Source organism: Elephantulus edwardii, unplaced genomic scaffold, assembly GCF_000299155.1.
Source record: "Elephantulus edwardii isolate Elephantulus edwardi_28Jun2011 unplaced genomic scaffold, EleEdw1.0 scaffold00164, whole genome shotgun sequence".
NCBI lineage: Eukaryota > Metazoa > Chordata > Mammalia > Macroscelidea > Macroscelididae > Elephantulus > Elephantulus edwardii.
The window spans coordinates 3,482,939-3,506,493 of NW_006399914.1; the positions used below are offsets into that span (position 1 = coordinate 3,482,939).

Sequence of the window (23,555 nt, forward strand, 5' to 3'; positions counted from 1 at the left end):
AAAGTGGCAAAGATCTCAAGAGCAGAAATCAGCATCATTTTGCTGGAGACATTGTACCCAGGCCTCCTCCCTCTCAGGATCTTCAGTTCTATCAATGGTGGGTGTCCTACAAGAAGCTTGTACCCCAGTTGGCCTTCCTTTTCAATCATCTGCAAAAGCCCACAAATGCTTGTTCTGGAGGTTGAATCATACCTTCTTGTATGTCTGCTCACATCTCCGAATGAGCCCCCTCTTATCCAAATTAGCTTCCTGCCCAGTGTCTGGGCTATGTCAGAAGCAGAATGTGTCTGGAATAGACTGGGAACAGCCTTCACAAGCAGTCACTGCAGGCAAACCCATGAGACACAAATGCTGCCAAGCTGGCTGCCCCCCGGGGCCTGACACGTTTGATGGTTACCACCAGAAACAGAGATGTCACTTTAAAGACGGATTCCAAGAGAGTGGACTCTTCAGTTGTTGATTATTTCAGACGTATTATTTTTAGAAATTTCCAATACAGTATGATTTTGTAGACCTGCCATTCGTTGTCGTCTATGGAGCATTTTTACTATGTAACACATGAGGTCATCACAAATCAGAATTGACTCAACAGTAATGTGTCTGAGGCATTTTATCTATGCATCTCTCTCTCATTGTTGTGGAGTCAGAACTGCCCAACAGCTGACCCTCCATGACTGTAAACTGCATGGGAGATTGCCCGTATTTCCCCCATGAGTATAGATTGGGTTATCTTGAAAGAAAGTGAATTCCATTCAAGCAAATATCAAATTAGTTGACTAAAGAAGCTGTAGATAAATTTCTTTTAACTGTGATCATCTGTGTTCCTATATCTATTCTGTTCAGAACTCCCACCCATTTCTCTTGGCATTCTTTTTAATTCATTATTTTTCCTTTTTTTAGATTCTAATAGAATTTAAATGTCTTTTTCTATGTTGAGGAAGTAAGATTGTGTGAAGTGGAGATTAATAGCTAAGAAATCAGCAAATAAGCTAGTGCTCAGGGCATGAAAAGAATGCATTCGTGCCTTCCTTCACCACTTTATCAATATTTAAACACAATCTGTTTGATTAATATGCTTTGTGCTGGTCTTTGACTGTTTTCATTCTGTGTACCCTGGAACCAATGACTCCATGAGGAATTTTCCTACACTCCAAGATATTTGATTTACTCTTTGAGTTGGCATGTGGTGATAGTGGAGTTCTTTTTATAAAAAAGAGGCAATTTTAGTCTCATTCAAACAGCAGTAAGTCTCAGGAGCTCTGGTGGCCTAGTGATAAGAAGCTGTGCTGCAACCCCAAAGACATGCGGTTCAAATCTTGCTCCTCAGGAGAGAGATAGGCAATCTCCTCCTGTGGGATTAACTGCCTATGAACGTCTGCGAGAGGGTCAGCTATGGGTTAATTCTGATTCAGCGGTAAGTCACAACAACAGTGGTATACAAGGAACATGAAATAGCATCTTTAAGTCTATATAAAACCGTTTCTTCTTAAAAGCAGATTGAAACTCACCCACTCTGTCATCTAACATCAAAGGTCCTAGAATCGGGCTTTATAGTGCATTAACACTATGAAGTGGTATTAGGAGAATTCCAAAATAAAGTGGAATGGACTTTGTTTTACTAATTATCTCTAGATTAAAATGTACTGGCTTGAACTATAAACTAGATGCTTGATATTTTCTAGAAAGCAATGAAACAAGTGGCACCTTGACCCAAACCCATTCTTTTTGGAAAAGAGATCTTCTGCCCAAGAAATCTTCTCTGCTCTGCATGCGTCTGGTGACACTTTCAGAGGCCAAGAAATAATTATTCTGGAGAACTAGAATTCTTGAGACTTACAAGGCCAGATTGGACTCATAAGTGGACCCTCTGACCACTGATAATCTTCAAACTGCTTCCTACTTCTTAAGCAACTTACTCTTCTAAGCCACTAATCAGGGGATAATCTTAATGGAAATCAAAGTAGAATCCCCAGAAGACTAGGGCCTAGCCTGGCCAACTCTACAAATGTACAATCCTGTTGTACTAGGACTAACGGTACAATGAGGAGATGAAGACATGGGAGTAGCACACCTTGCTTCTTTCCTTATTCCCCCTTATCACTTCAATTTAATTATAGAGGCCTACAGAGGGAGATAAACAGACTCACAGTAATTCTGGGTATTCTGTATCTGGTATCAGAAATGTGATTGAAGTCAATCATTTCCCTGATTTGATAGCAAACCATGGCATTTTTTTTTAATTTAAATCAGACAGTAATTCAGCAAACTGTGCAGTCTAAACTCTAGCCAACTCTATTCATCTCAGCAAAAATCTTGTGCAGAAATAAACCAGACAAGAGAAACATAATTCTGATAAATGGAAAAGCATTAAAAGTATCTTCCTTCCTTGGAAGTCAAGTGAAATATTGCCATGTGGTGCACCCACCCAGGAAGCAGTAACTACCTGTTCTTTAGCTAAGGAAAATTCCATATGCTAGAGCATGGCTGTGTGAATGGGTTACCCCAGTGCCAAGGGCACAGTGATACTGCAAGTGCTCAATGAATGAAAAAAGGGAGTGAACACGGCAGTAGAAAAGCACCCCTAAATCAGGAGGTTCTGGTTCTGAGGACACCATAAAATAGTTAACACACATTTTTGTTCCTTCCTGGGCTTCTGTGTCCTCATCGGTAAAATCTGAGGCTTGGGCTAGACTGACCTCTGGCTCCCTCCAAACTCACAGATTCTGAGATCTGTACCAAGAATTCTTTTCCCATGACTTTGCTGAATCAAAGATGGAATAATATTCACTTAATGAAAGACTCTGTGGGCCTCTTTCAGTTATCAAAAGAACATAGGAGTCCTGACAAAACTTGCTATTTCTACCTCTTGCCCTCTGCCCTGAGGTTGGAGGAACTGAGTGGAAACACATTTGTTTCTTTAGACCTAAAGTCACTCAAAATAGCCTCTGGCAGGCAGATACATTTCAGTCAGAAGTAGGATTTTGTTGGCCCTTGATGTGAGTAGAACCAGCAATACAGTGAAAGAGCAGGGGATATAGGAGAGCAGGGGATATAGGGAATCAGGGGATACTGAAAGCATTCTGTTTCAGATGCTTTCCAAGTACTCTTATCATGAATTCTGTCTTAGTTTGCTATTTTGGAGAGCCTATTACTTCCCTTTGGCTTCAGCCACAGTAGGGTAATTTTAAATGATCATGTGCCTTAAGTTTTCAGAAAGATAACAGTAATTTGACCCGTGGAAGCTGACAGTAATTCATCTTGTTAATGAATAAGAACTACTTGCCGACACACTGGTTCCACTGGTAGTGCTGGAGGTAGCCCTGGGGGCAGCTGCATCTGTAACCCCCAATGATGTTCTGGCAGCCGTGCTGGCAACGGTGGTTTCCTTCACACTCGTCTACATCTGAAAAAGAAGGTCTAGTCACCCCTGAGCCACGGTAACATTTTATCTGCTGAATCCTGCATGAGGTTTCTGAGGAGCTTCGCAGAGGAGCTCCCTGGAGCAACATTTATTTGCAGGCAATCTACAATGCTCGCACCAGTGGCCAGGAAATTAAAAGATGGATTGAGTTAGGAAAGTCTGCTGTTAGAGACCTCTCCAAAGAAGAGCAATGATGTCATTCTGGAGACTAAGGTGTTCCTGATATAGGCCATGGTCTTTGCAATCAATCACTTGTTATGCATCAGAGAGCTAGAAAATGACTAAGGATGACAGAAGGAGAATTGATGCCTTTGAACTGTGGTGTTGGAGAAGAGTATTGAATATACCATTGACTGCTAACAGAATGAACAGGTTCGTCCTGGAGAGGTTAAACGAGGCTGCTCCTTGGAGGCAAGGGTTCTGAAGCTTTGTCTGACATACTCTGGACATGTTGCAAGGAGCAACCAGTCCTCGGAGAGGGACGTCATGCTTGGGAAGGTGGAAGGACAGCACAGACAAGGAAGATCCTCGATGAGATGGATTGATTCAGGGACTTGGGTTATGGGAGTAGGTGTGTCAGAGACAACAAGATTAGCACAGGATAGAGCAGGGTTTAGGGCTGTTGTACATAGGGTCACTAGGAGTCATAGGTGACTCAATGCACATAACAACAACAAAGTGAAAGGCCATTTTAATAAGAAATCAGACCCCTAAGTAAGCTCTTCCACCACCAAGAAGTTCTAATTGCTCTATGATTTCTGGCAAATCCAATGACAAGGACGGTCAGAAGAAGCCCTGGTTTAAAAAAAAACTCTACAAGCAATAATAATCAATATAATGTAAAACACAAAAGCATATTAAGGAAAAACTCTCTGAATTATTTGTGTTTGCTTATCACATGAGAATTAAGGGTCACGAAGTGTCAATTCAAAAGTAAAATTTTGAAAGAAAACAATTTTAACTTCTATCCACAAATTATCAGAAGAGTTTAATCTACATTAGGGAAATCCTTTTGTGCCTCTGGACCCAGTGATCAGAAAATTAGTGGGTCACATCTGGGGATGTTTTCTTTTTCCTTAACTGAGTTATTATCTTTTGAATTAATTTAATAACAACAGAAAAGGTCTTGGTGTACTTAGGAAAGGCATGAATTACAGACAGAGCCAAGCCTCAGTTAAAGATGTAACTCCAAGATATGGGACCAGTGCAATCCAGAAAAAACATTTTCATTGTCAAAGCTCATCTCCCTTGAATCTCACAGATGATGACGATACTGACGATGAAGAAGCAGCAGCAGGCTTTGGTAGCCCTCTTCAGCAACCCCTATCTCCCCTTCAGCTAGATCACAGCTACAGTTTCAACCTACCTTCACAGCTTGCACCACTCTGGTCAAGTGAGAATCCCCGTTGGCACTCACAGGTAAAGCTTCCAGGTGTGTTCTGGCAAACACCCTTAGAGCCACACAGGTTGATGTCAGAGGTGCATTCATTGTTATCTATGAGAAACATTGAGGGTAAAAGAATAAGTTCAAATACTCCACAGCTCTTTTTGGATTAGTTAAAGAGAGAAGGATGACAGTTATGACTGTCATTCTTTTTCTTCAAAAATATGTTGATGTCTTAACCTCTGATTAGAAAAGGTCTTTCTTTGGAAATAGGATCCCTGAAGATGTTACCAATTAAGTGAAAATGAGGTCACACTAGTATACATGGAAGTGCAAATCGAGTATGAGTGGTGTCTTAACACAAGAAGAGAAGATACACATAGAGGAAAGGTGGCCATGTGATGACGGAGGCAGAGACTGGAATGCTGGCTGTCATCGGAAGGAGCGAGGCATGGAAGAGATTCCCGTTGATGCCTCAGAAGGAATCTACAAATTTGATACCTTGATTTCAGACTATCAGCCTTCAGAACTCTGATACGAGTTCCATTTTTATATGCCACCCTTAGAAATGACCCAGTAAGGTCAATATGATGTTACTATATAGTGATATCCTAGTATACATACACTCATATATTTGGCCTGTCTTTCATTCCAGCAACATAGGGAAATAGAGAAACTAAAGGACTAATGATACCCACAAGTGGCTTCTTGGGAGAAAGATACGCAATCTCTTCCTGTGCAATTCTCAGCCTCAGAAACAAAACAAAGGGTCAGCTATGCATCACTTTTGCCTCCACAGCAATGAGACGAACTTTCCGTATCATTTTTCCCTCTCCCACTTACCTATGCAGGCAGTATGGTGTTGAGTGAATCCAGGAGGACATTTACACGTGAAACTGCCGATGGTGTTAACACACAGGAACTGGCAGTTGTGTTGCTTAGTTGCACATTCATCAAGATCTAGGAGGAAATACAAGGTATTAAGACACAGAGACACAGTTCTAGGATGCAGCTCTGTGGTTTGAGTTCTAAGTCCCAAATGCCCCTGCCAGAACAGAGGTTCAGTGAATGACTCTGAGAACCTCATCTGCTAGGGTTTGGAAAGATAGAACCTGGATTTAATGTAGGAGAAAACGGCAGCTTTGGGAAGACTCTGGGAAAAACCTTGCTCCTTTTTAAGTTGGAGGAATGCAAATATTTAAAAAGAATTTCAAATAAACTATAAATTTTAGACAAATTACAAATGAAGTGAATATTTAGGGATTTAGAAAAATTGAATGAAGAAGATATATTTAAAAAGAAATATATATGTATCTAAGCATACATATATATATATATACACACACATATAAAGATATTGAGGATAGAAATTAATTTGTTGACATTTCTTTTTTGTTTGTTGTTTTGTTATTCTGCTCAAATTAGGTGGTCAGAAAATGTCTGGCTTCTCTGTAAAAATTTATCCTTTCGATGAAACAAGACTGAGCAATCAGAAAGGAAGAAAGGAAAAAAAATTAACCCAGTTTAATCTGATAAGCTAATAACACTTTCTAAAAACTGCCCTTGTATTCATCCAACATTTTTTCTATTTCTCAATAAAATCCTCTTCATGAACAGATTTGGGGTGCTTTTTTTTTTACTATCAAGGCTAGAGATTCATTTTCACCTCCAATGTTGTTTAAAAATATCAAGAAATACCAACTTTATTAGTTTTTAGCTGAATTTTAGTCCTCACTCCCTGCCCCCTCCTGAAAAGTGGCATATTCTCTTTATCCAGGCTCATTTTCTTTAGAGGGCCCTGGTGGTGTTGTGTCCAACGTGTAGAGTCCCCTCCAAAATACTGCATATTCTGTTTATCCAGCACCTTTTCCATATAGAACTCTGGTGGTCTAGTTTGCAACATGTTGGGCTTCTAATTAAGAAGTCTGTGTTTCAAGTCCACCAGTTGCCCTGTGGGAGAAGATGGGCAGTTTTTTCCTGTAAAGACAAACCTCAGAGACCTTATGGAGGGTTATGATGAGTTAGACTTGACACAATGGCAGTGAGTTTTGGGTTTTTTTCTTTATTGTGGCTCTATTTTATGATAGAGTTGGCTGTGGTGCACTCGCTCTAAAGAGAACTGTACTTAGAGCTGCAGCTCAGTCCTCATCTGCTAGTGAGTGTGTCCACCTCTGCAGGGCCAGGGCCCCTGGCTAGGTGACACCTGCACTGGACATAACGAAGAGGGTATTCCATGTTTCTCCTAGTGCTGTCTTCTTTTAAAACAGAGCCAGCCCTGTGCTCCTTCCACTGTTAGTGGCTGGTGGATGTGAGCCCTCTGCTTAGCTTTCTCAGAGCTCCCAGATCTGCCCTGGTGACTGCACAAATGCAATTTTAAAAGCAGAGGACAAAATGAATGTGTCAGAGGGAGGTAATCTGTTAAGGGTCCACCCTACCCAAGCCCTAGAGATCCTCACAGATGGTTTCCATGTCCACAGTGCATGCATGAGGATAGCTGCCACTGCCACTGGTGCTCTGCAGTCTTCCTGGCCTCAGCCTCCCTTCACAGGCTGAAGAGGAGGGCCAGATGGAGGACTGAGTGAGGCACTAATCCCAAGGAAGCACTTACTTACTGCCTTGGCAGCAGGACTCTGAGTTTACCTAGAAATGAGGCAAAAGGAACGCAGAGACACACCCAGGCAGCAGCAGGTGACTGAATGCAAAGTCAATTTTACCTTTGCAGCTCCTTCCATCCTCCTGTAGGATATAGCCCTTCGGGCATGAACACTGGTAACTTCCTTCTGTGTTTTTGCAGATGAAATTGCAAGGCTTGGGAGCTTGACTGCACTCATTCAGATCTACAATCAAAGAGACACATGAGATGATGCAGCTGAAAAGATGCCTAAATATTTGCTTAGTAGTTACAGGGTCTAATAAAGAATTTTTGTTTAGGGATTGAGAAAGGTAAACTGTTCTCCCATTTTAAGGCTTAGCCTTGTTTGTTTCCTGTGTTTTCCTTATGGATGTTTCAATTTTTATCTAGGAGATCTTATTTTCTTTCCACAATATATATATATCTTCCACTCCAAAATAAAGAAATAGATAGATAAATATGTATAAAATAAAATAAATTTCCACTCTGAAATAAGATAAACAGAACTCACTCACCAACACAGGCAGTCCCAGTTATATCTGGAGTGTAGCCAGTTTTACAAATGCAATGATATGATCCTCTGTCATTGACACACTCCCCATTCCGGCAAACATCATGGATAACTTTGCATTCATCAATATCTGCAAAGTCACAGACAAAAATGAATATAGGAAATATTACAAAAGAGCAATGTTATGTAGAGGTCACATTAATGTCAATATTAATAAAAAGTGGGTGATAGTGGACATAGATCAATAGTGATTCTATAAACCACAGTGTATAGCAATGATTGTGTGAAACACAATGTACATGAATGAAACACAATGTATAAGAATTTTGTAAAAAAGAAAAAAAATGTGTTACTATGAGTTGAATGAACTAAGCCAAATGGATGAAAGCATATATTTTAATAAGCAATGGCTAACTATATTGGAAAGCAAATGAATAACTTCACTATTCTGGAAAAACTAGGGAGCTTTGGTGGTCTAGTCAGTAGGGAGTTACGCTGACAACACAAAAGCTGTTGGTTCAAATCCACAAGCTGCTCCAAGGGAGAAATATGGGTAATTCTCTGCGTGATTTATAGCCTTTGAAAATGCACCAGAAGGTCACCTGAGTTGGTTCCTACTTGAGGGCAATGAGTTGAATGAAAAACTAATGACTAAAAAAATTGGTAAAGCTTTAAAAATACTTGTTATTCTAAGTCTACGTTGTTTGCTTCCTGGGATTACAGAACCACCAGCCCTCTGGATATACTTGCTCCTTGCTCTATCCTATGCCATCAGCCTTGCCTCTTGCAACATTTCATTACCTTAGATTACCTTTTGAAAAGAAAACCATATTCTTCCAAAATGTTGTTGTTGTTAAGTGCCACTGAGTCATAGATGTCTCATAGCGACCCTTTGAACAAAAGACCTGAATACTCGTATGACTGTCATCATTTCTCCAGGTTCATAGAGTTTGCAGAAGCAAGCTATTTCAAAAGTGGATGCCGCTCCTACTTCCAAGCTCATTTTAATCAGGGAGCTCCACCCAATACAGTCCACCAAATGTAACCATTATTGCATTTGACACATCAAACTATTTTCAAAATAATAAGGAGAATTTTTTATATTCTTTTTGTTAATTCTGAAGTATCAACATGTACAATATTGAGGAAATGGAATCAATTTTCCTCCTTCAATGGGAGGAGCAGCAGGGATTTGTGGTGAATCACTGAGCTGGGGTCTAGTCACCTGATGAGGCTGAAAGACTCATAGTCACGTTCCAACACAAGGAGAAAAACCTGGCTTATGGGCACCTGCTAGCATCAGAGCTGCAATCTGCGCCTCAAGTCATCCACATCCATGTTGCTTGGTAGGGTGCCCATACAAGCACTTTGCAAATGAGTTCTCAGTCCTCAAGTGCCAATTATTTCCAACAATTGAGTGCACTCTTATCTTTTCAAGAATGCAATTTAGTACCTTTGTACTGGCCTCAAGACCTATACCTCCTTCCCTCAGTGTCCCATCTTCTGAAGAATTAGATGCTTTTAGTTACTCCACTTTACCTCTCTAGTTTTTACTGTACTCACATCAGCTATTCCACCTTCAGCCACATCTTTGCACCATGAACACAATTCTCTATTAGCCTTTTGTCCTCTTTTATTCCAAGTGCCTCCAGAGGAGCTCAAAACATCTCTCTCCTTTCTCGGTTCTCTTAGTACTAAGACCAGTTCTAATTAGTGCTTATACACACAGGAAAAGTCCTAGTGAAAGGGCTGGAAGTTATCTTTAAAGCTGCCACAGAAAGCTGACAGCATCCTCAGCCTTCCCTACTTGAAGCATCCTGAGCTTTTTCATATGCAATTGGTTTTCATTGCCAGGATATTAGCACTGTTTATACTTCTATGCAGCACATTTCAGCCAGTTTTATGAGTTAATGTACATGCTTTTGGACTGATTTAGGAATTGAATGATCATTTATTTTGAAGTTCATCTAAAAAATTATGTTCCAAGTGACCAGCAGCTGATATATAACAAACTTTCATTTAGAAATATGAGGCCCTCTCATAATATAGCTGCAAAGACCTAACTAAGAGCAGACCACTTAATTTGGTGGGTCAAGGGCACTTTAGCAACATGACTTTGAAGGTCTGCAATGCCATCAAGAACATTTTTGTTGACCTTAACAATGATAACTGAGCCAAGGCCCATTTTAGAAATCCCATATTCTCATCTGCTTTTCATAAAGCAGATAAGATTCCCTGACAAGTGTTTTCAGAGCACAGCCACGTACCTGCTCCATTGGTCATGAATCCGCGGCCGTGGGGGCAGAGCTTTTTGAAAGCCACGGTGCCTTGGAAAGGACAGATCTCACACTGGGAGCCCCAGCCTCTGCCCCCGTCACAGCAGCACTCAGACTTGGTGACGGGGTTCCTGTTGCTTGAGCCGATCTGACACATGTTCTGGAGCACTTCTGTGAAGCAGTACCCTTCCCGATTGTCTGGAAAGGATGCAGGCAAAGAAAGATTTATGGAAGGGCATTTTATAAGCACAAAAGAGCATTATGGATTTGGTCAGATATAAAAATACAAAAGGTGGTAACACTTTACCCTGTACAAGGAGGAGCGAGAAGAAAAAGCTGGAAACAGCAGTGAGAGAGAAAGAATGGCATCTAAGGGAAATAAGACAAGACAATTAGTAAACAGGCAGAACGATATTGCCTAGACCAGGAGTGGATTACTCGGTAAGATCCCCTGTGGTGAAGTCTATAGGGAGTTGTGCTGCTAACCCAATGCTTGATCCTCTCGTGTGGTTTGAATCCACATGTGGCTCCATGGGAGAAAGATGGGCAATGTCCTTCTATGCAATTTACAGCTTCAGAACCAACGGAGGATCAGTTAATGAGTGAGTGAGTAAATCACGGCCAGAGACGGTCTATTTGAAAAGAAGCTTGGATTTAGTAGTAAGATGCTGTGGGATTGGGACAGAGACAGATTTAGCCATACTTACAAGCAGAATCTTTGTGCAGTGAGGAAAAAAAAATTGTGAAACTGCTCACTACAGATTAGTAAATAAGCAAAAGTGAATCCATGCTAACCTTATCTACTGAGTAACCAACACTGGCATGGACAAGGTTATAACCCTTTTTGTTCGAAGAAATATGGGGAAATAAATAGTCATATTATAGAGAAAATGGCGGAGAAAATGTGGAAACTGGTCCTTATCATCAAGGGCAAAAAGGCAGGCAAAAAGGAAATTCTAAATAAGTAATTCGATGAAATGATTCGCAAAGCAAGAATTTCTTGGTGTTAAACCCAACAATCAAAAGAGTTGCTGCATCATCTCTAAACTGTGGACTCTTCAATGCTTCATCAAATGCTGACAACCAGGCTATCAAGCACAGGGCTCGGCTCAGAGTGCCTGTGAGAGGCTGAAGTGACTGGAAATCGTCCTGCAGAATGTACTCACCCAGGCACTCGTCCTGGTTGGGGCTGGCTGTGAACCCATCATTGCACTCACAGGTGTAGCTTCCTGGGGTGTTGAGGCAGCGCCCATTCTCACAGATCCCGGGCTTGGTCTGGCATTCATTCTCATCTGTTCAGTTTATTTGAACAAAATGAAAACAAGTCATCTGACTATTTTTTAAGAGAGTATCTTATTTTCTCCTTCTTTCCTTCTGTCCCTTCCCTCTCTATGTCTTAAAAAAAATGAGTCTGTGACTTGGTAATCTATTCACATGCTACGAAATGAAAAGAGATCTTTAGTGGAAGTCCTCTTCTCCAGGTTTCCAGCTGTCAAACTCCTTTCCCCAGAGGCCTCTAGTGCTGCTAGCACTTTCCTAATAAGTAATTATTAAATGTAATTATTCCTATACTAGTTAATTAAGAGGATTCCAAAAGGATTTTTTCAAGGGAAGAAACCACAAAAAATGTAAAAGTTAGCATGCTAAAGAAACCATTACACTACTTTATTTAGAACAATACTTGATAGTGTTGACTTGGGAGAGTCAGTCTATATCAAGCTCAGATTCAATCTAGATTATCTTTACTATAATATTTCAACAGTATTATTAAGAAAAAACCACAACTCAGTCTTGGGTTAAAAACAACATAAAAGTATGTGAAGCTTCAGAGTTTTCTGATGATTATTTAAGAATAGTTCTGTGTCTCTAAGACAGAGATATCATTACAGGAGGCAGAATCTAAAGGTATTTTTTTAAAGAAAAAACCAACAACAACACTTAAACAGGGTAGAAATCCCAAGTCAATCCTTGTCAAATGAAATGAGAATATTTGGGTTAGACCTAAGGTTCCTAGGTGACTGTACAGATCCAGGAAGAGCAAGCACAGAATTGTAAATCCACATGCTTCCTTCTTCTGTGCATTTAAAATCTGCTCTTTAATTACTATTTATTTAATTCTGTATCATATGTCCTGAGGGGACCAATAGATTCTTTAGAATCTTCTTAATGGATATGATTTTTAGCTTATTTTTATGATGTCATTGATTATTAAAACAAAAAAAGGATACACATAGGGATTTTCAGACAAGTCTTCTGTGTATTTTTTGTAACTATAAAGCAGAGATCGAGGACTCTTTTCTGCAAGATAATGTACATTTCTGAGCTTTCAAGGACATGGTCTCTATTACAACTACTTGACTCGGCAGCCACAAGCAAAAATGTGGGTAGAGTTATGTTCCAATAAAACTTTATTGACAAAAAACAGGTGGCAGAGTTGAATATGGCTGTAATTTTCCAATGGCTGTCCTAAACTTGGAATCCTAATGCCACAGTGGTTATAGCAAGCAGTACCTGGCTGCTAACGGAAAGACTGAGGTTGGAATCACCAGTGTTTCTAAGAGAAAACTACGTGGCAGTCTGATTTAGTAAAGATTTGTAACCTCAGAAGCACTACGGGGTAGTTCTATTATGCCCTACTTGTCTTTCTGTGAATGAGAATCAACTCCATGGGAGTGGAGTTTTGTTATTATTGTTAATCTTTCAATACCGGATGCCCATTAGAAACGTGGGGAGCTTTAATAAGAGCTAGTGCATGAAGCCTATCTTGGACATTATCAGATTCTCTGGAAACAGATGCTACAAATTTAGAGACATTTTCAACAAGATAAGTTGGGTAAGTGGCTAAAATAATGGGCTCAAACATAGCAGCGGTCTGGAGGATGGGACTGTACGGAACACCATTCTGTCTGTCACTGAGTTGAAACTAACTGGACAGCACCTAACAATGACAACTTGGTTTAAACAGACCTGACATTTATCTTCAATGCCGTGGCCCTAGAAACAAACCTGGCTCAGCAAAGAGCAGTCCAAAGTGGTGGAAAGAAATTATATTGATAAGTGGTAAAGGAAATAACTAAAAAATATGCTTGGGGTTTCAATTTTGGCAGGGGATGGACTAGGAAAGTAGGTAAAGACCAAGTCAAAAGTTGAGAATAACAGTGCTTGTCACATTCATAGAAGAACAAGAGACTTGAGTGTCTTCAAGGAAAATTATGACATGAAGTCAATATGGCTCTGGCTGAGAAGACACTGTCCTCAAGAATTCAGAGCCCATGACTTTTATGTCCTTCGTCACTTTCAACTCAATTCAAATCTCTTCTGTCAGGGATTCAGGGATTCACTCACCTATGCAACCTTCTCCATCAGGTCTCCGCTGATACCCAGCAGTGCAGATGCACATGTACGTGCCAATGAGGTTCTTGCATTCCATTTGCTTTTCAGCACAGTCATGTTTTCCATTTTCACACTCATCTTCATCTGTGAAGAATGCACAACCACACATTTATAAGTGTAATTACTTATCTTTGAAACAAAAAGTGGTATTAAATAACTCATTGCAATAACATAAGCTATTTCTATTTTGACTTCATAATTTAATCACCTTTGACCTTGACAGAGAATTTTCTCCCTAAGTAACTGATAACCTCTTCAAAAGCATGAAGTATGGTTTCCAATACTTTTTAATATATTGAGCTAAAAATTTTCCTATATAACGTTCATGGTATAATGAAAATAACAACATCAAAGCATGAAGTATGATTTCCAATATTTTTTATACATTGAGCTAAAAATTTTCCAGTATAACTTTCATGATATAATGAAAATGAAAATAACATCACTATTATAATTGTTTTTAAGTGCAGTTGAGTTGACTACGACTCAGAAGTTCTATGAATAATAGATCAGACCCTAGCCCTATTCTGCATCACCAGCATGATAGAGATTATAGTTATAATACATTAAAATATAAAAATAAATAAAAGCTTACATTGTGCAACAATGCTTATAATACAGTGTTGTTTAAAATGATATGCTTTAATATTAAAATAATCAGTATATATTACAAACTTCAGTTTTTATGCTTTGATGAGAAGTATCCACAAATCACAAATATCTCATTCTCTACTGGATCTTTCCTCTCTCATTTCTTTTTTCTTTTCTTTTTTTTTTGAGGTCTGCATGAGGGGTTGGCCCTTCCTCATTCTTTGTTTCCTATTCTATTGAATTTTCATCTTTTTTACCTCCGGCTGAAAAACTTGGACTTTATCCTGCGTGTGAAAATTCTCACCTTCAATAACAGTGTCTTTAATTCACCTTGAGAGAACACATGTCTGCTTGATTAAGACCTCAGGAGAAGTACGTCTTAGAGCACAAGCTTTGAGACTCAAGTTTATATAATGGAGGCTGGTCTAGTGCTTTAAAAACTGCAACTGTCCAGTAAGCATTCTCAGTCTTAGAAAAACATAAAACTCTTTCCTTTGTGTTTTTAGAGCAATTTATCTATATATAACCACCACAGTCTTTATCACACACAAATTATGATTATTTATATTTGTTTCAACACATTGAGTTTCCTGAATGTAGGAAAATGTCGTTTTTAGTGCGCGCTCTCTCTCACTCTCTCTCCACACACACACACACACACACACACACACACACTCAACTTAGAGGAATTTCTTTCACGTTGTGTGATAATGCAATACAGAGTCAATTAACAAGGACATGATGAAGCTACACTTTTTTAGGGGTAAATGTGTCAGTGACACCCCGTGTTTTTCATGAACTACAGGTCTATTTCCCAACTTCCATCTTTCCTCTATTAATGAAAGCTCAGTAGTGGTGGAGAGTATCTCATGTCTCTACTAGAGAAGGAACACTCTGGCTCAAATGACCTTGAGAACACATCTGTCTCACCTTTGCACATCCTTCGGTCTTCTCTGAGAATATATCCTGCAGGGCACTTGCATTCATATGACCCATAAGTGTTTACACATCGGAAGGCACAAAGCAAAGGATTCTGGGCACACTCATTTATATCTGCAGCAAAGAGTAGTAAAAAAAAAAAATAAAAAGAAATAAAAGAACATGAGTGCCAACAATAAAACAAAATTACTTTCACCAAAGTTGGCATACTTCATTGCTATACACATGAATGGGCCAAGATGTCATTGGTTTTCAGGGGAATTATTAAACAACTTGATAATCAGTAAAAGTAAGATGACCACACATACTGGTCCTAGCACAGTTCTCATTTATGTTTATTGTTCGCATATAATTATCAATTACAATTCAGGTGGATGACAAGTTTAAGTCATTCTACATACAGGAGACTTTTGTAATCTCAAGGAACAGTGATTTCTATGCCCAAGAAAATAGTAATCCTGAACCATTTTACATTCAGAGGGCTATTTAGCTCACACTATTCCCAGTGTGAACCTAAAGTAGAAAGGAATAGCCTAATTATCAATAGAAAAAAATTATTATAGAGTTCATAAGTTTGACCCATCAGTCTGTGTATTAGAAAAGCGTTCCCAGGTGATGCTGGTGCTGCTGGTCAAGGGACCAGACTTTTTGAATCACTGTTCTAGAAACTCCTTCCTTCCTCTTAGCATCTCCCCATATGTCCTACCAGGCATACTGATAGTTTGCTGATGTCTAAAGCTGGAGAATCTGAACTGTTGATCTTAAAGTTAGCTGCACAACTTGTACTCGTTCTACACCATTTAAAACTGCAAACTTTTTAACTGCAATTGCTCCCATATAACTAAAGGACATCAGTGGTTATCCCAGTGTGCAGATGTTTCCATGAGCAGAAAAAAACAAGAGAAGAAAAGGGTGTATGAAGAAGAAAAACAAACAAAACAGAAAGCAGGAAAAAAAAACACAAAACAGGAAGAAGAGCATAATCAAGATGAAAGTCAGACCAAATTTAAGTAGTAGGGAGATACCAGCAAGCCCTCTATGTACTAATACAGTGTAAATTTGGCTATAAGCCCCTTATATCTTCCTTGGCCTCTCCTTGAAAGGAGGAGGCACATTTATAAGAAATTACACAATGGCCTATCAGATCCAGCTATTCTTTATTCTCTATTCCCTGAATGATAATGAAAATAAGAATTGTATACAGTCAACTGCTATCTTCATGATCAGAACATGTAGCCAGCTGCACTGTGTTTAAGAGGCTTACCTTCACAAGTCATCATGGGGCCAGGCTCAAATCCTTCCTCACAGGTGCATTCAAAACCTCCAATGACATTCTTGCACGTTCCATTTCCACAAGGGTTGCCCACGGAACACTCATCAGTATCTGCAAGTGACCAGGAGTATAGTAAAACATGATGAGTGGAGGTAAAATGGACCTGGACTTAAATAGTATTTTTTATTCTTTTGGAGTCCTTTTAATTTTATCCTCATCCTGTTTTTTCAAGAAACAAATGCATGTGTCTTTTTATAAAAGGTCTGCAATTGTTGTTGTTGTTGTTGTTAGGTGCCGTCAAGTTGAGTACAACTCATGAACAACAGACAGGAACACTGTCTATCCCATGTCAACCGTCAACCTCACAATGTCTGACACACTCGAGCCCATTGCTGCAGTTACTGTGTCAATCCACCTGGTTGAGGGTCTTCCTCTCGTTCATCAGCCCTCCACCTTCCCAAGCATAATGTCCTTCTCAATGGAATAGCCACTCCTAGCAGCATACCCAAAGTATGAGACATGAAGCGTTGCCATCCTTGCCTCCAAGGAGTACTCAGGACTGCACCTTCTCCAAATCCAAGGTTTAGGAATGTAAAACCTGACTTCCTCATGGATACGAGGGACAGTTACACTGACAGTACTTGGATTGCTGGCCCAGATAGTGCTCTTCTCCCTGAGTTTCCCACAGAAAAGCCAATTTTTGGTGGAAACAAATGCTCTAAGGGTTAAAACAAGTCTCCTCTTACCAGACAAAAGTTTTTACTTGTTTAAGCTAGTAATACATATCCAGCTTGGCCTTACATTACATCACTCTCCAAGAAGCTGTATACATGATGGATTTTTGCCAGATATAAAATAGAAGACTAAACTTACGCAAAATAAGAGACCAGAGGTTAAACAAAATTAATACACTGGATAAAATCAAGATTCAAGCGGGTTTTGTTGGTTTTGTTGAAACCATATGGTTTACATTAGGCAGAAGAAAGGCTAGAAAAAAATATGTTTTGGGTCTGATCTCTCTAAACAAGTGAGGAGACAGAACAAGTATTAAAAAGGGAGACCTAGGAATTCTATATGCCTTCTAATATATCTGTCCTGAATACTCACAATTCTTATTCTGGCACATTCCTTGGGGAGAAGATCTTCCTTTGACAAAGGAAATTTGTTGAAAAGTAATGTTCTTATTCTAGCTATCTAGGGGGCAGGAGAGTCATGGGTAATGCCATCTTATTGGGGATGGTTAAGTCGGAAAGTAAAAGCAAGAGGTCATGGTAAAGAAGTCTCATTTCTCTTGTACACAGTAGCACTATCTGCAGATTCCAGAGAGAAAGATTCACTTTCTTTTGTTTTAGAAGTAATTCAGTTCACTTGATTCTACTTACATTCTAAGTTACTTGCATTTAGTTCACCTGATTCACTTATATTCTAAGGCCTAGAAAGGTTAAAGGACTTGTGTGAGATTCCACAGACATAGCTGGTCCTAAATTCTCTGCGGCGTGACTCCTTGTAAAGAGGGAACAAGTTCTAATCCATGTGAATACACACCCCCTTAGCATTTATGGTATAAACATTCAACTACGTCGAATGGCCTTTAGGTAACATGTGGATTCAATTCAGAGTCAGAATGAATTAAGAGGTCAAAGGTAACACTATAAGAGCCATTATTACTATTATTATTTTACAGTTTATGACTAGGGAGGATAGAAAGAGAATTGATCCCTTTGAGCTGTTGTGCTGGAGAAGAGTGTTGAATATACCATGGACTTCCAGGAGAACAAACAGGTTTACCTTAGAGAGGGTGAGACCAGACTGCTCCTTGGAGGCAAGGATTCTGAGGCTGTGTTTGAAATACTTTGGGCATGTTACAAGAAGGGACCAGTCCTAGGAGAGGGACATCTTGCTTGGAAGGGTGGAGGGATGGAGAAAGATAGGGAGACCTCTTTCATGAGATGGACTGATACAGTAACTGGGATAATGAGGGTAGGTGTGTCAGAGACAGTAAAGTTGGCACAGGATAGAGGTGGTTTCAGGGCTGCTGTACATGGGGTCACAAGCAACTCGACAGCGCATAAAAACAACAACAAGAAGAAAGTTGAAACAATAATAATTTACAGAGGGTACACAGCCCTTCATATTACTATATGGAGTAAAATCTGGATACATATTTTATTTTCTCTTCCAAGAGAGTAAGATGACTATGATCATGAATAGCTTTATAAAACAATTTGTCAAGACTTTAATTGGAATACTTTCTTTTTCTGGATCTTCAAATGAGTTTAGTGTTTGCCTTGCTCTATTAAATTATAAGGTCCACGGCAATAGGATTAAGTCTGCTTTTTCACTGCTGTAGCCTCAGAGTCTAGGGCAGTGCCTAAAACGTGACAGGAGCTCAGCTAGTATTGCTGGGGAAATGCTGCATGAAGGGATGGACACAGGCCTCTAGAAACTCTAGGAACTTTGATTAATGTTGATAGTTGTAGAGGGGCTTCAGGCCTTTTGTTCACAGGGTTACTTTGAGTTGTGCTCGACTTGACAGCAATCAACAACAACATTATCATCTTACACCTCTGACTGAAATGCCATTTCGTTTCCCATTTGTAAATCTCAATGGAAGAGCCTAACTTTCACTCACCCACACATTCATTTCCTTCTAGAATGTATCCGAAGGGGCACTCGCAGCGGTAGGAGCCATCTGTATTGATGCACTGTCCGTGTTTACACACGTCAGGTTCTTTGCACTCATCCATATCTTAAGTAAAGGAGAAAAACAACGGTGAGTAAGAGGGTACTTAAACACATACACAAAGGCAAATTCAGTGCTTATTCAATGGTAAATCTAAACATATAGCTTACATCAAATGAAAATTCTAAAAAAATAATGCTTAATTTTCCAAGGAGTTATGGAGAAATTAGGCAAAGGAAGGGTGAGAAGATCAAGACACACTTAAACTCAGTCATGGGCCACTCACCAACTGCTGAATCGTCAGGTCCCACGATGATCCCACTTCCGTAGGGACAGATCTGGCGAAAGGCCTCTGTGTTGGACAGACACACTTGTTAATAGATACACCAACACAACCAGATATGGGCTCATCCTAAGCACTGTGTGCACATACGCTACATGGTGCACCGTGATGAATGGGAAAACCCCAGAAGCCAGAGAAGTGGCAGAAATCACCTAAAAGTGTTGTGTCTGCTCCTTGGAAATCTCTGATCCCTAATATAATGAAAAATAAAATAAAGTAGCTAGCTCCTGAAATAAATTATTTTTGGTGAACATTTTAATTAGATTTAACTGAAATAGTCTTATCTTTAGGAGTCCCAGGGTGGTATAAACGCTTATCTTACTTGACTGCCAACCTGAAAGGTCGAAGGAGGCTTCTCAGAAGAAAGGCCTGGTAATGTAATTCTGAAAAACCAGCCCGTGTGAACTCTGTGTAGTACAGTTCTACTAGGACACAGACTGAGAAATGATGACATTTCTGAGACATGTCGTTGTCATCAATCAGAACGGAACTGGCTGTTGTGTGTGCTGTAGGAGTCCCCCCCCTTTTTTTTAAATTCATTTTAATGAAAGTTTACAGAGACTTTGCATTTCCATTAATTCATTGTTACACTTTTCTCTCTGCCTACCCCTTCCCCCTAGTTCGCTCTTCTCTTTGAAAAGTAAAGAAAAATTGTTTCATTCGTGTACAATTCCCCCTGCCCCCACCCCGCCCCAGAGTCCACTCTACTATGCAGCCTTCATTCAATGTCTGTAGACTTATTGGTCTCACTGTCAGCCTGCACTCTGAATATCCCAGATTGAAATGCAGATAACAAACATACCATCGGGCTCAGTGGGGCACAGCTCACAGGGATCACCCCAACCTTCTCCCTTCAATGCACAGCAGCATTCCTGTTTAGAGTGATTCCTGGATTTGGGGGATGAGCACTTTCCTCCTTCAAACTTGGCATAGCAGTAGCTCATTCGCAAGTCTGCAAATAAAATCACAACAGTCTTCAGCTGTTTCCCTACTGAACTTTCTTTGTGTAATACTGAACAAGCATCAGCTCAATGTGTTCATGTTTTTCCTTTCATTACCATTGTGATGTCCCGTAAGTGATTAACTAGCAACTGAGCTAAGGTCACTTTTGTTGTGAGACCTGCTGGATGTATCTGTATAATTTAGCCTTGTTATTTCTCTTTCTGGTCAATTTTGAAAAATAATCTGGTATGAAAAAAAGAGATACCACCTTATCACTTTTTATTAACAGTGCCATCCATCAGCGACTTCAGGTTTGGAACATTCCCAGATGGAATCATTCACAAACCTTTCCCTGGTAGCTCTACCTGGATGTGCTCTGGATAACATACACGCACACTGGAGAAAGGTAGTGCTCCCAGTTCCAGTACCTGCTGTGCTCTCACAGCGTGCTGTTCATTTTGTGTTCTCTAAGTCCTGCAACCAAAGTGAAACGCCAGATTTCAAAGTTGAGTAATAAAGAGGTGGCAACGATGCAGGCTTATGAGAACACAACACACAGGTCAGCCGCTGAAGTTTCACACAGGCCAGCCTTGAGTGTCTGGCTCAGAATGCATGTGTGCTTTCTGTAGACTGTCAGTGTGTTCATAGGCACACACATACACACAGTGACACACACAGCGCCATGGGCAATGCTATATTTTCAAGAGAGGCTTGTTTAGTTCAGCAGAGAGGAAGCCAGGGAGATGGGTAGCTGGAAGGGAGGACAATCGTTCAAAGAATATATTTAATATAAAATTATTGCTTGGTTGACTTCAGATATGAATATAGGATCTATCTAGTTCATACTCAATTTTCTAACACACTTGACATAATTTTGGAGATTGATTTTTCCATCTCTTTTACACCAAACTGAGTAACTCTGAAAAGTGACCTCATCTGAAAACCTAAAGTGTGTTTTCCCTCAAACTTTAGTCTCAAAACCTTGTAACCCCCTTCTCATTACACAGAGGCTAAAAATCTGCAGTTTTAAGGAATTGTGTTTATAGCCACTTTGCAAAATTGCTCCTTCTTTATGTTTAACCAGATATAGCTTTTATTCTCGCTTGTCACTATTTATTAAATTTAGTTAGTATAAATCATATAGCCACCTATGCATTCCTTTGTAGACAGTTTTGCAAACTTTTATTTCTATAATTTGCATGATAAAGGTGACAATGTAAGGAGAACCAAGTTGTTAAAGGTTATGGAGGAGAAAAAGCAATGAAAGAAAGTAAAGCTATCTCTCTCTCTTCCAATCATATTTATCAAGTCCTGGCAAAAATGAAACTCAGCTGGACTGACAGTTTGTTAAATTCACTGTAGCATCATACTCTTCCAAAGAAATTATTTCTCTAGTTTCTACTCCTGCATCCTTCCATCATTTACCCCTTCATAGCCCAGAAACAAACAAATCCATCCTTGTCCTGAAGCATGTTGACTTCCACCCACAGTTTTGCTTTGCCCAAGTCTCTCCTCCACACTTCTAATGTTGAGTAATAAAATAATCACTTGAAAAGTGAAAAGTTAGACAAGTAGAGTGACAATGACAGTGCCAATCAAGGACTTGGAAACTAATAAAGTTGTGATACATATTCAGTCAGATTGGCTGGTAGAAATTATGGTGGTTGTGTAAAATGAAGACAATAAAGCTCAAGTTTTGTCAGCATTCAGAAAGTTAAGTTTCTTAGAGAACACCATGCAGTTTCCTTCTTCAAGTTCACTGTCATATACAATGACAATGTCTTCTCTACTATTTTACTTTTATTGTTTAGACATAGCTATCTTGAGATAAAGTCAGCGATTACTCACAAAAATGTCTCAATAGATAAAAACTTAAGTCTCTGTTTTCCTGACCATAATGTTTCTTTTCAAGTTATATGTGTTAACATTATCATCCTCACATAACTGACCTGGCTCTGTTCCCTACCTCTACCTTTCTTTCCCCCCCCCCTTTTTTTTCACCCCTTCATTTATCCCACGCCTTTGAATAAAACCATTTTACTTGTTATACTGAGGCTTGACCACAGTTAGTTTAGATAAGCCTAAAGGAGAAATTCCCTCTGCTGCCCTGTACAGCTATGAGAAGTTCATTCATGCCTCTGCGTCCTCCTACAGTGCCTCTGCATATGTTCCTGCAAAATTACTATGTACATTTCTGTGGGATTTTCTCATCTGGGGACGTAACTCCTAATTTTTCACCTTACCTAGACAACTCAGCTCTTAATTCCCTGGCTCTTAGGCAAGATTCAGATCTGTTATTTATAGATCAGTATGAGTCACAGTTGACTCAATTGCATCGACCAATAAAAACAGAAAAATCTGTGTTTTGTGGGTCATTTACATGTGGTCACTCTGAGCTGGATCAACCTGACAGCAGTGGGTTTAGCCTATTTTTTTTTTAATACTTCCCTGGTCCAAATGAAAAACCTTTGCTATGAAGTTGATTCCCATTCACAATGACCATAGAGGACAGAGGAGTGTTTCTAAGGCTGCCACTTTCACAGAAGGAGTCCTTGTGGTGCAGAGGTTAAGTGCCTGGCTGGTAACTAAGAGGTTGGTGGTTTGAACCCACCAGCCACTATGTGGGAGAAAGACGTGGCAGTCTGTTTCCATAAAGTTACAACCTTGGCAACCCTCTGGAGCAGTTCTGCCTTGCTCTACAGGGCTGACTGGAGGCACTGGGTCTGATTTCTAGTTGGAATCTTTACAGAAACAGACTGCACAACTTTCTCCCATGAAGCAGCTCGTGAGTTCAAACTGCTAATCTTTTGGTTAGTTGCTGAGCACATGTAGCTGTGATACCAGGACTCCTTGCTTTCCTAAAATTGGTTTATTAATCTAAGGTGCCTTCCAGTGGAAAAGAGAGCTGAGCTGGCCCACACAGTTTAACGCAGGCTCATGGGGGTGCCTGTTTACCAGTCCATCTGTAGAGAGCCCTTAGTGACCTTTCAAATTTCATCAGAACTACAAAAGTCACTTTGCCTGCTGCATTCCTTAATTCTGGCTCTGCCTCCTGCAGCCAATCTTGTGGCAAGGCTGCTCCCAGCTGGGCTGGTTCTCCCTGCAGCGTGAGCTTGCTCTGTGACAGGCCAGTGCAAATTGACTTAATAGTTTCCTCTGGCCTGCCA

The 23,555-nt window shown here is 39.9% G+C and overlaps 1 protein-coding gene across 1 annotated transcript in view; it reads right to left on the reverse strand.

The window, feature by feature from the left end:
* Positions 1–23,555, reverse strand: part of FBN1 (fibrillin 1) — a 303,046-nt gene that overhangs the window by 7,931 nt on the left and 271,560 nt on the right. The window contains exons 50-62 of the mRNA XM_006895296.1: positions 20,249–20,398; positions 19,390–19,455; positions 19,053–19,169; positions 16,412–16,531; positions 15,139–15,261; positions 13,570–13,701; positions 11,391–11,516; positions 10,216–10,422; positions 7,953–8,078; positions 7,520–7,642; positions 5,649–5,765; positions 4,788–4,916; positions 3,284–3,403 (exon numbers count right to left, since the gene is read on the reverse strand). Of these exons, the coding sequence (XP_006895358.1) occupies positions 3,284–3,403; positions 4,788–4,916; positions 5,649–5,765; positions 7,520–7,642; positions 7,953–8,078; positions 10,216–10,422; positions 11,391–11,516; positions 13,570–13,701; positions 15,139–15,261; positions 16,412–16,531; positions 19,053–19,169; positions 19,390–19,455; positions 20,249–20,398 (1,656 nt within the window). The remainder of the gene's footprint in view (positions 1–3,283; positions 3,404–4,787; positions 4,917–5,648; positions 5,766–7,519; positions 7,643–7,952; positions 8,079–10,215; positions 10,423–11,390; positions 11,517–13,569; positions 13,702–15,138; positions 15,262–16,411; positions 16,532–19,052; positions 19,170–19,389; positions 19,456–20,248; positions 20,399–23,555) is intronic.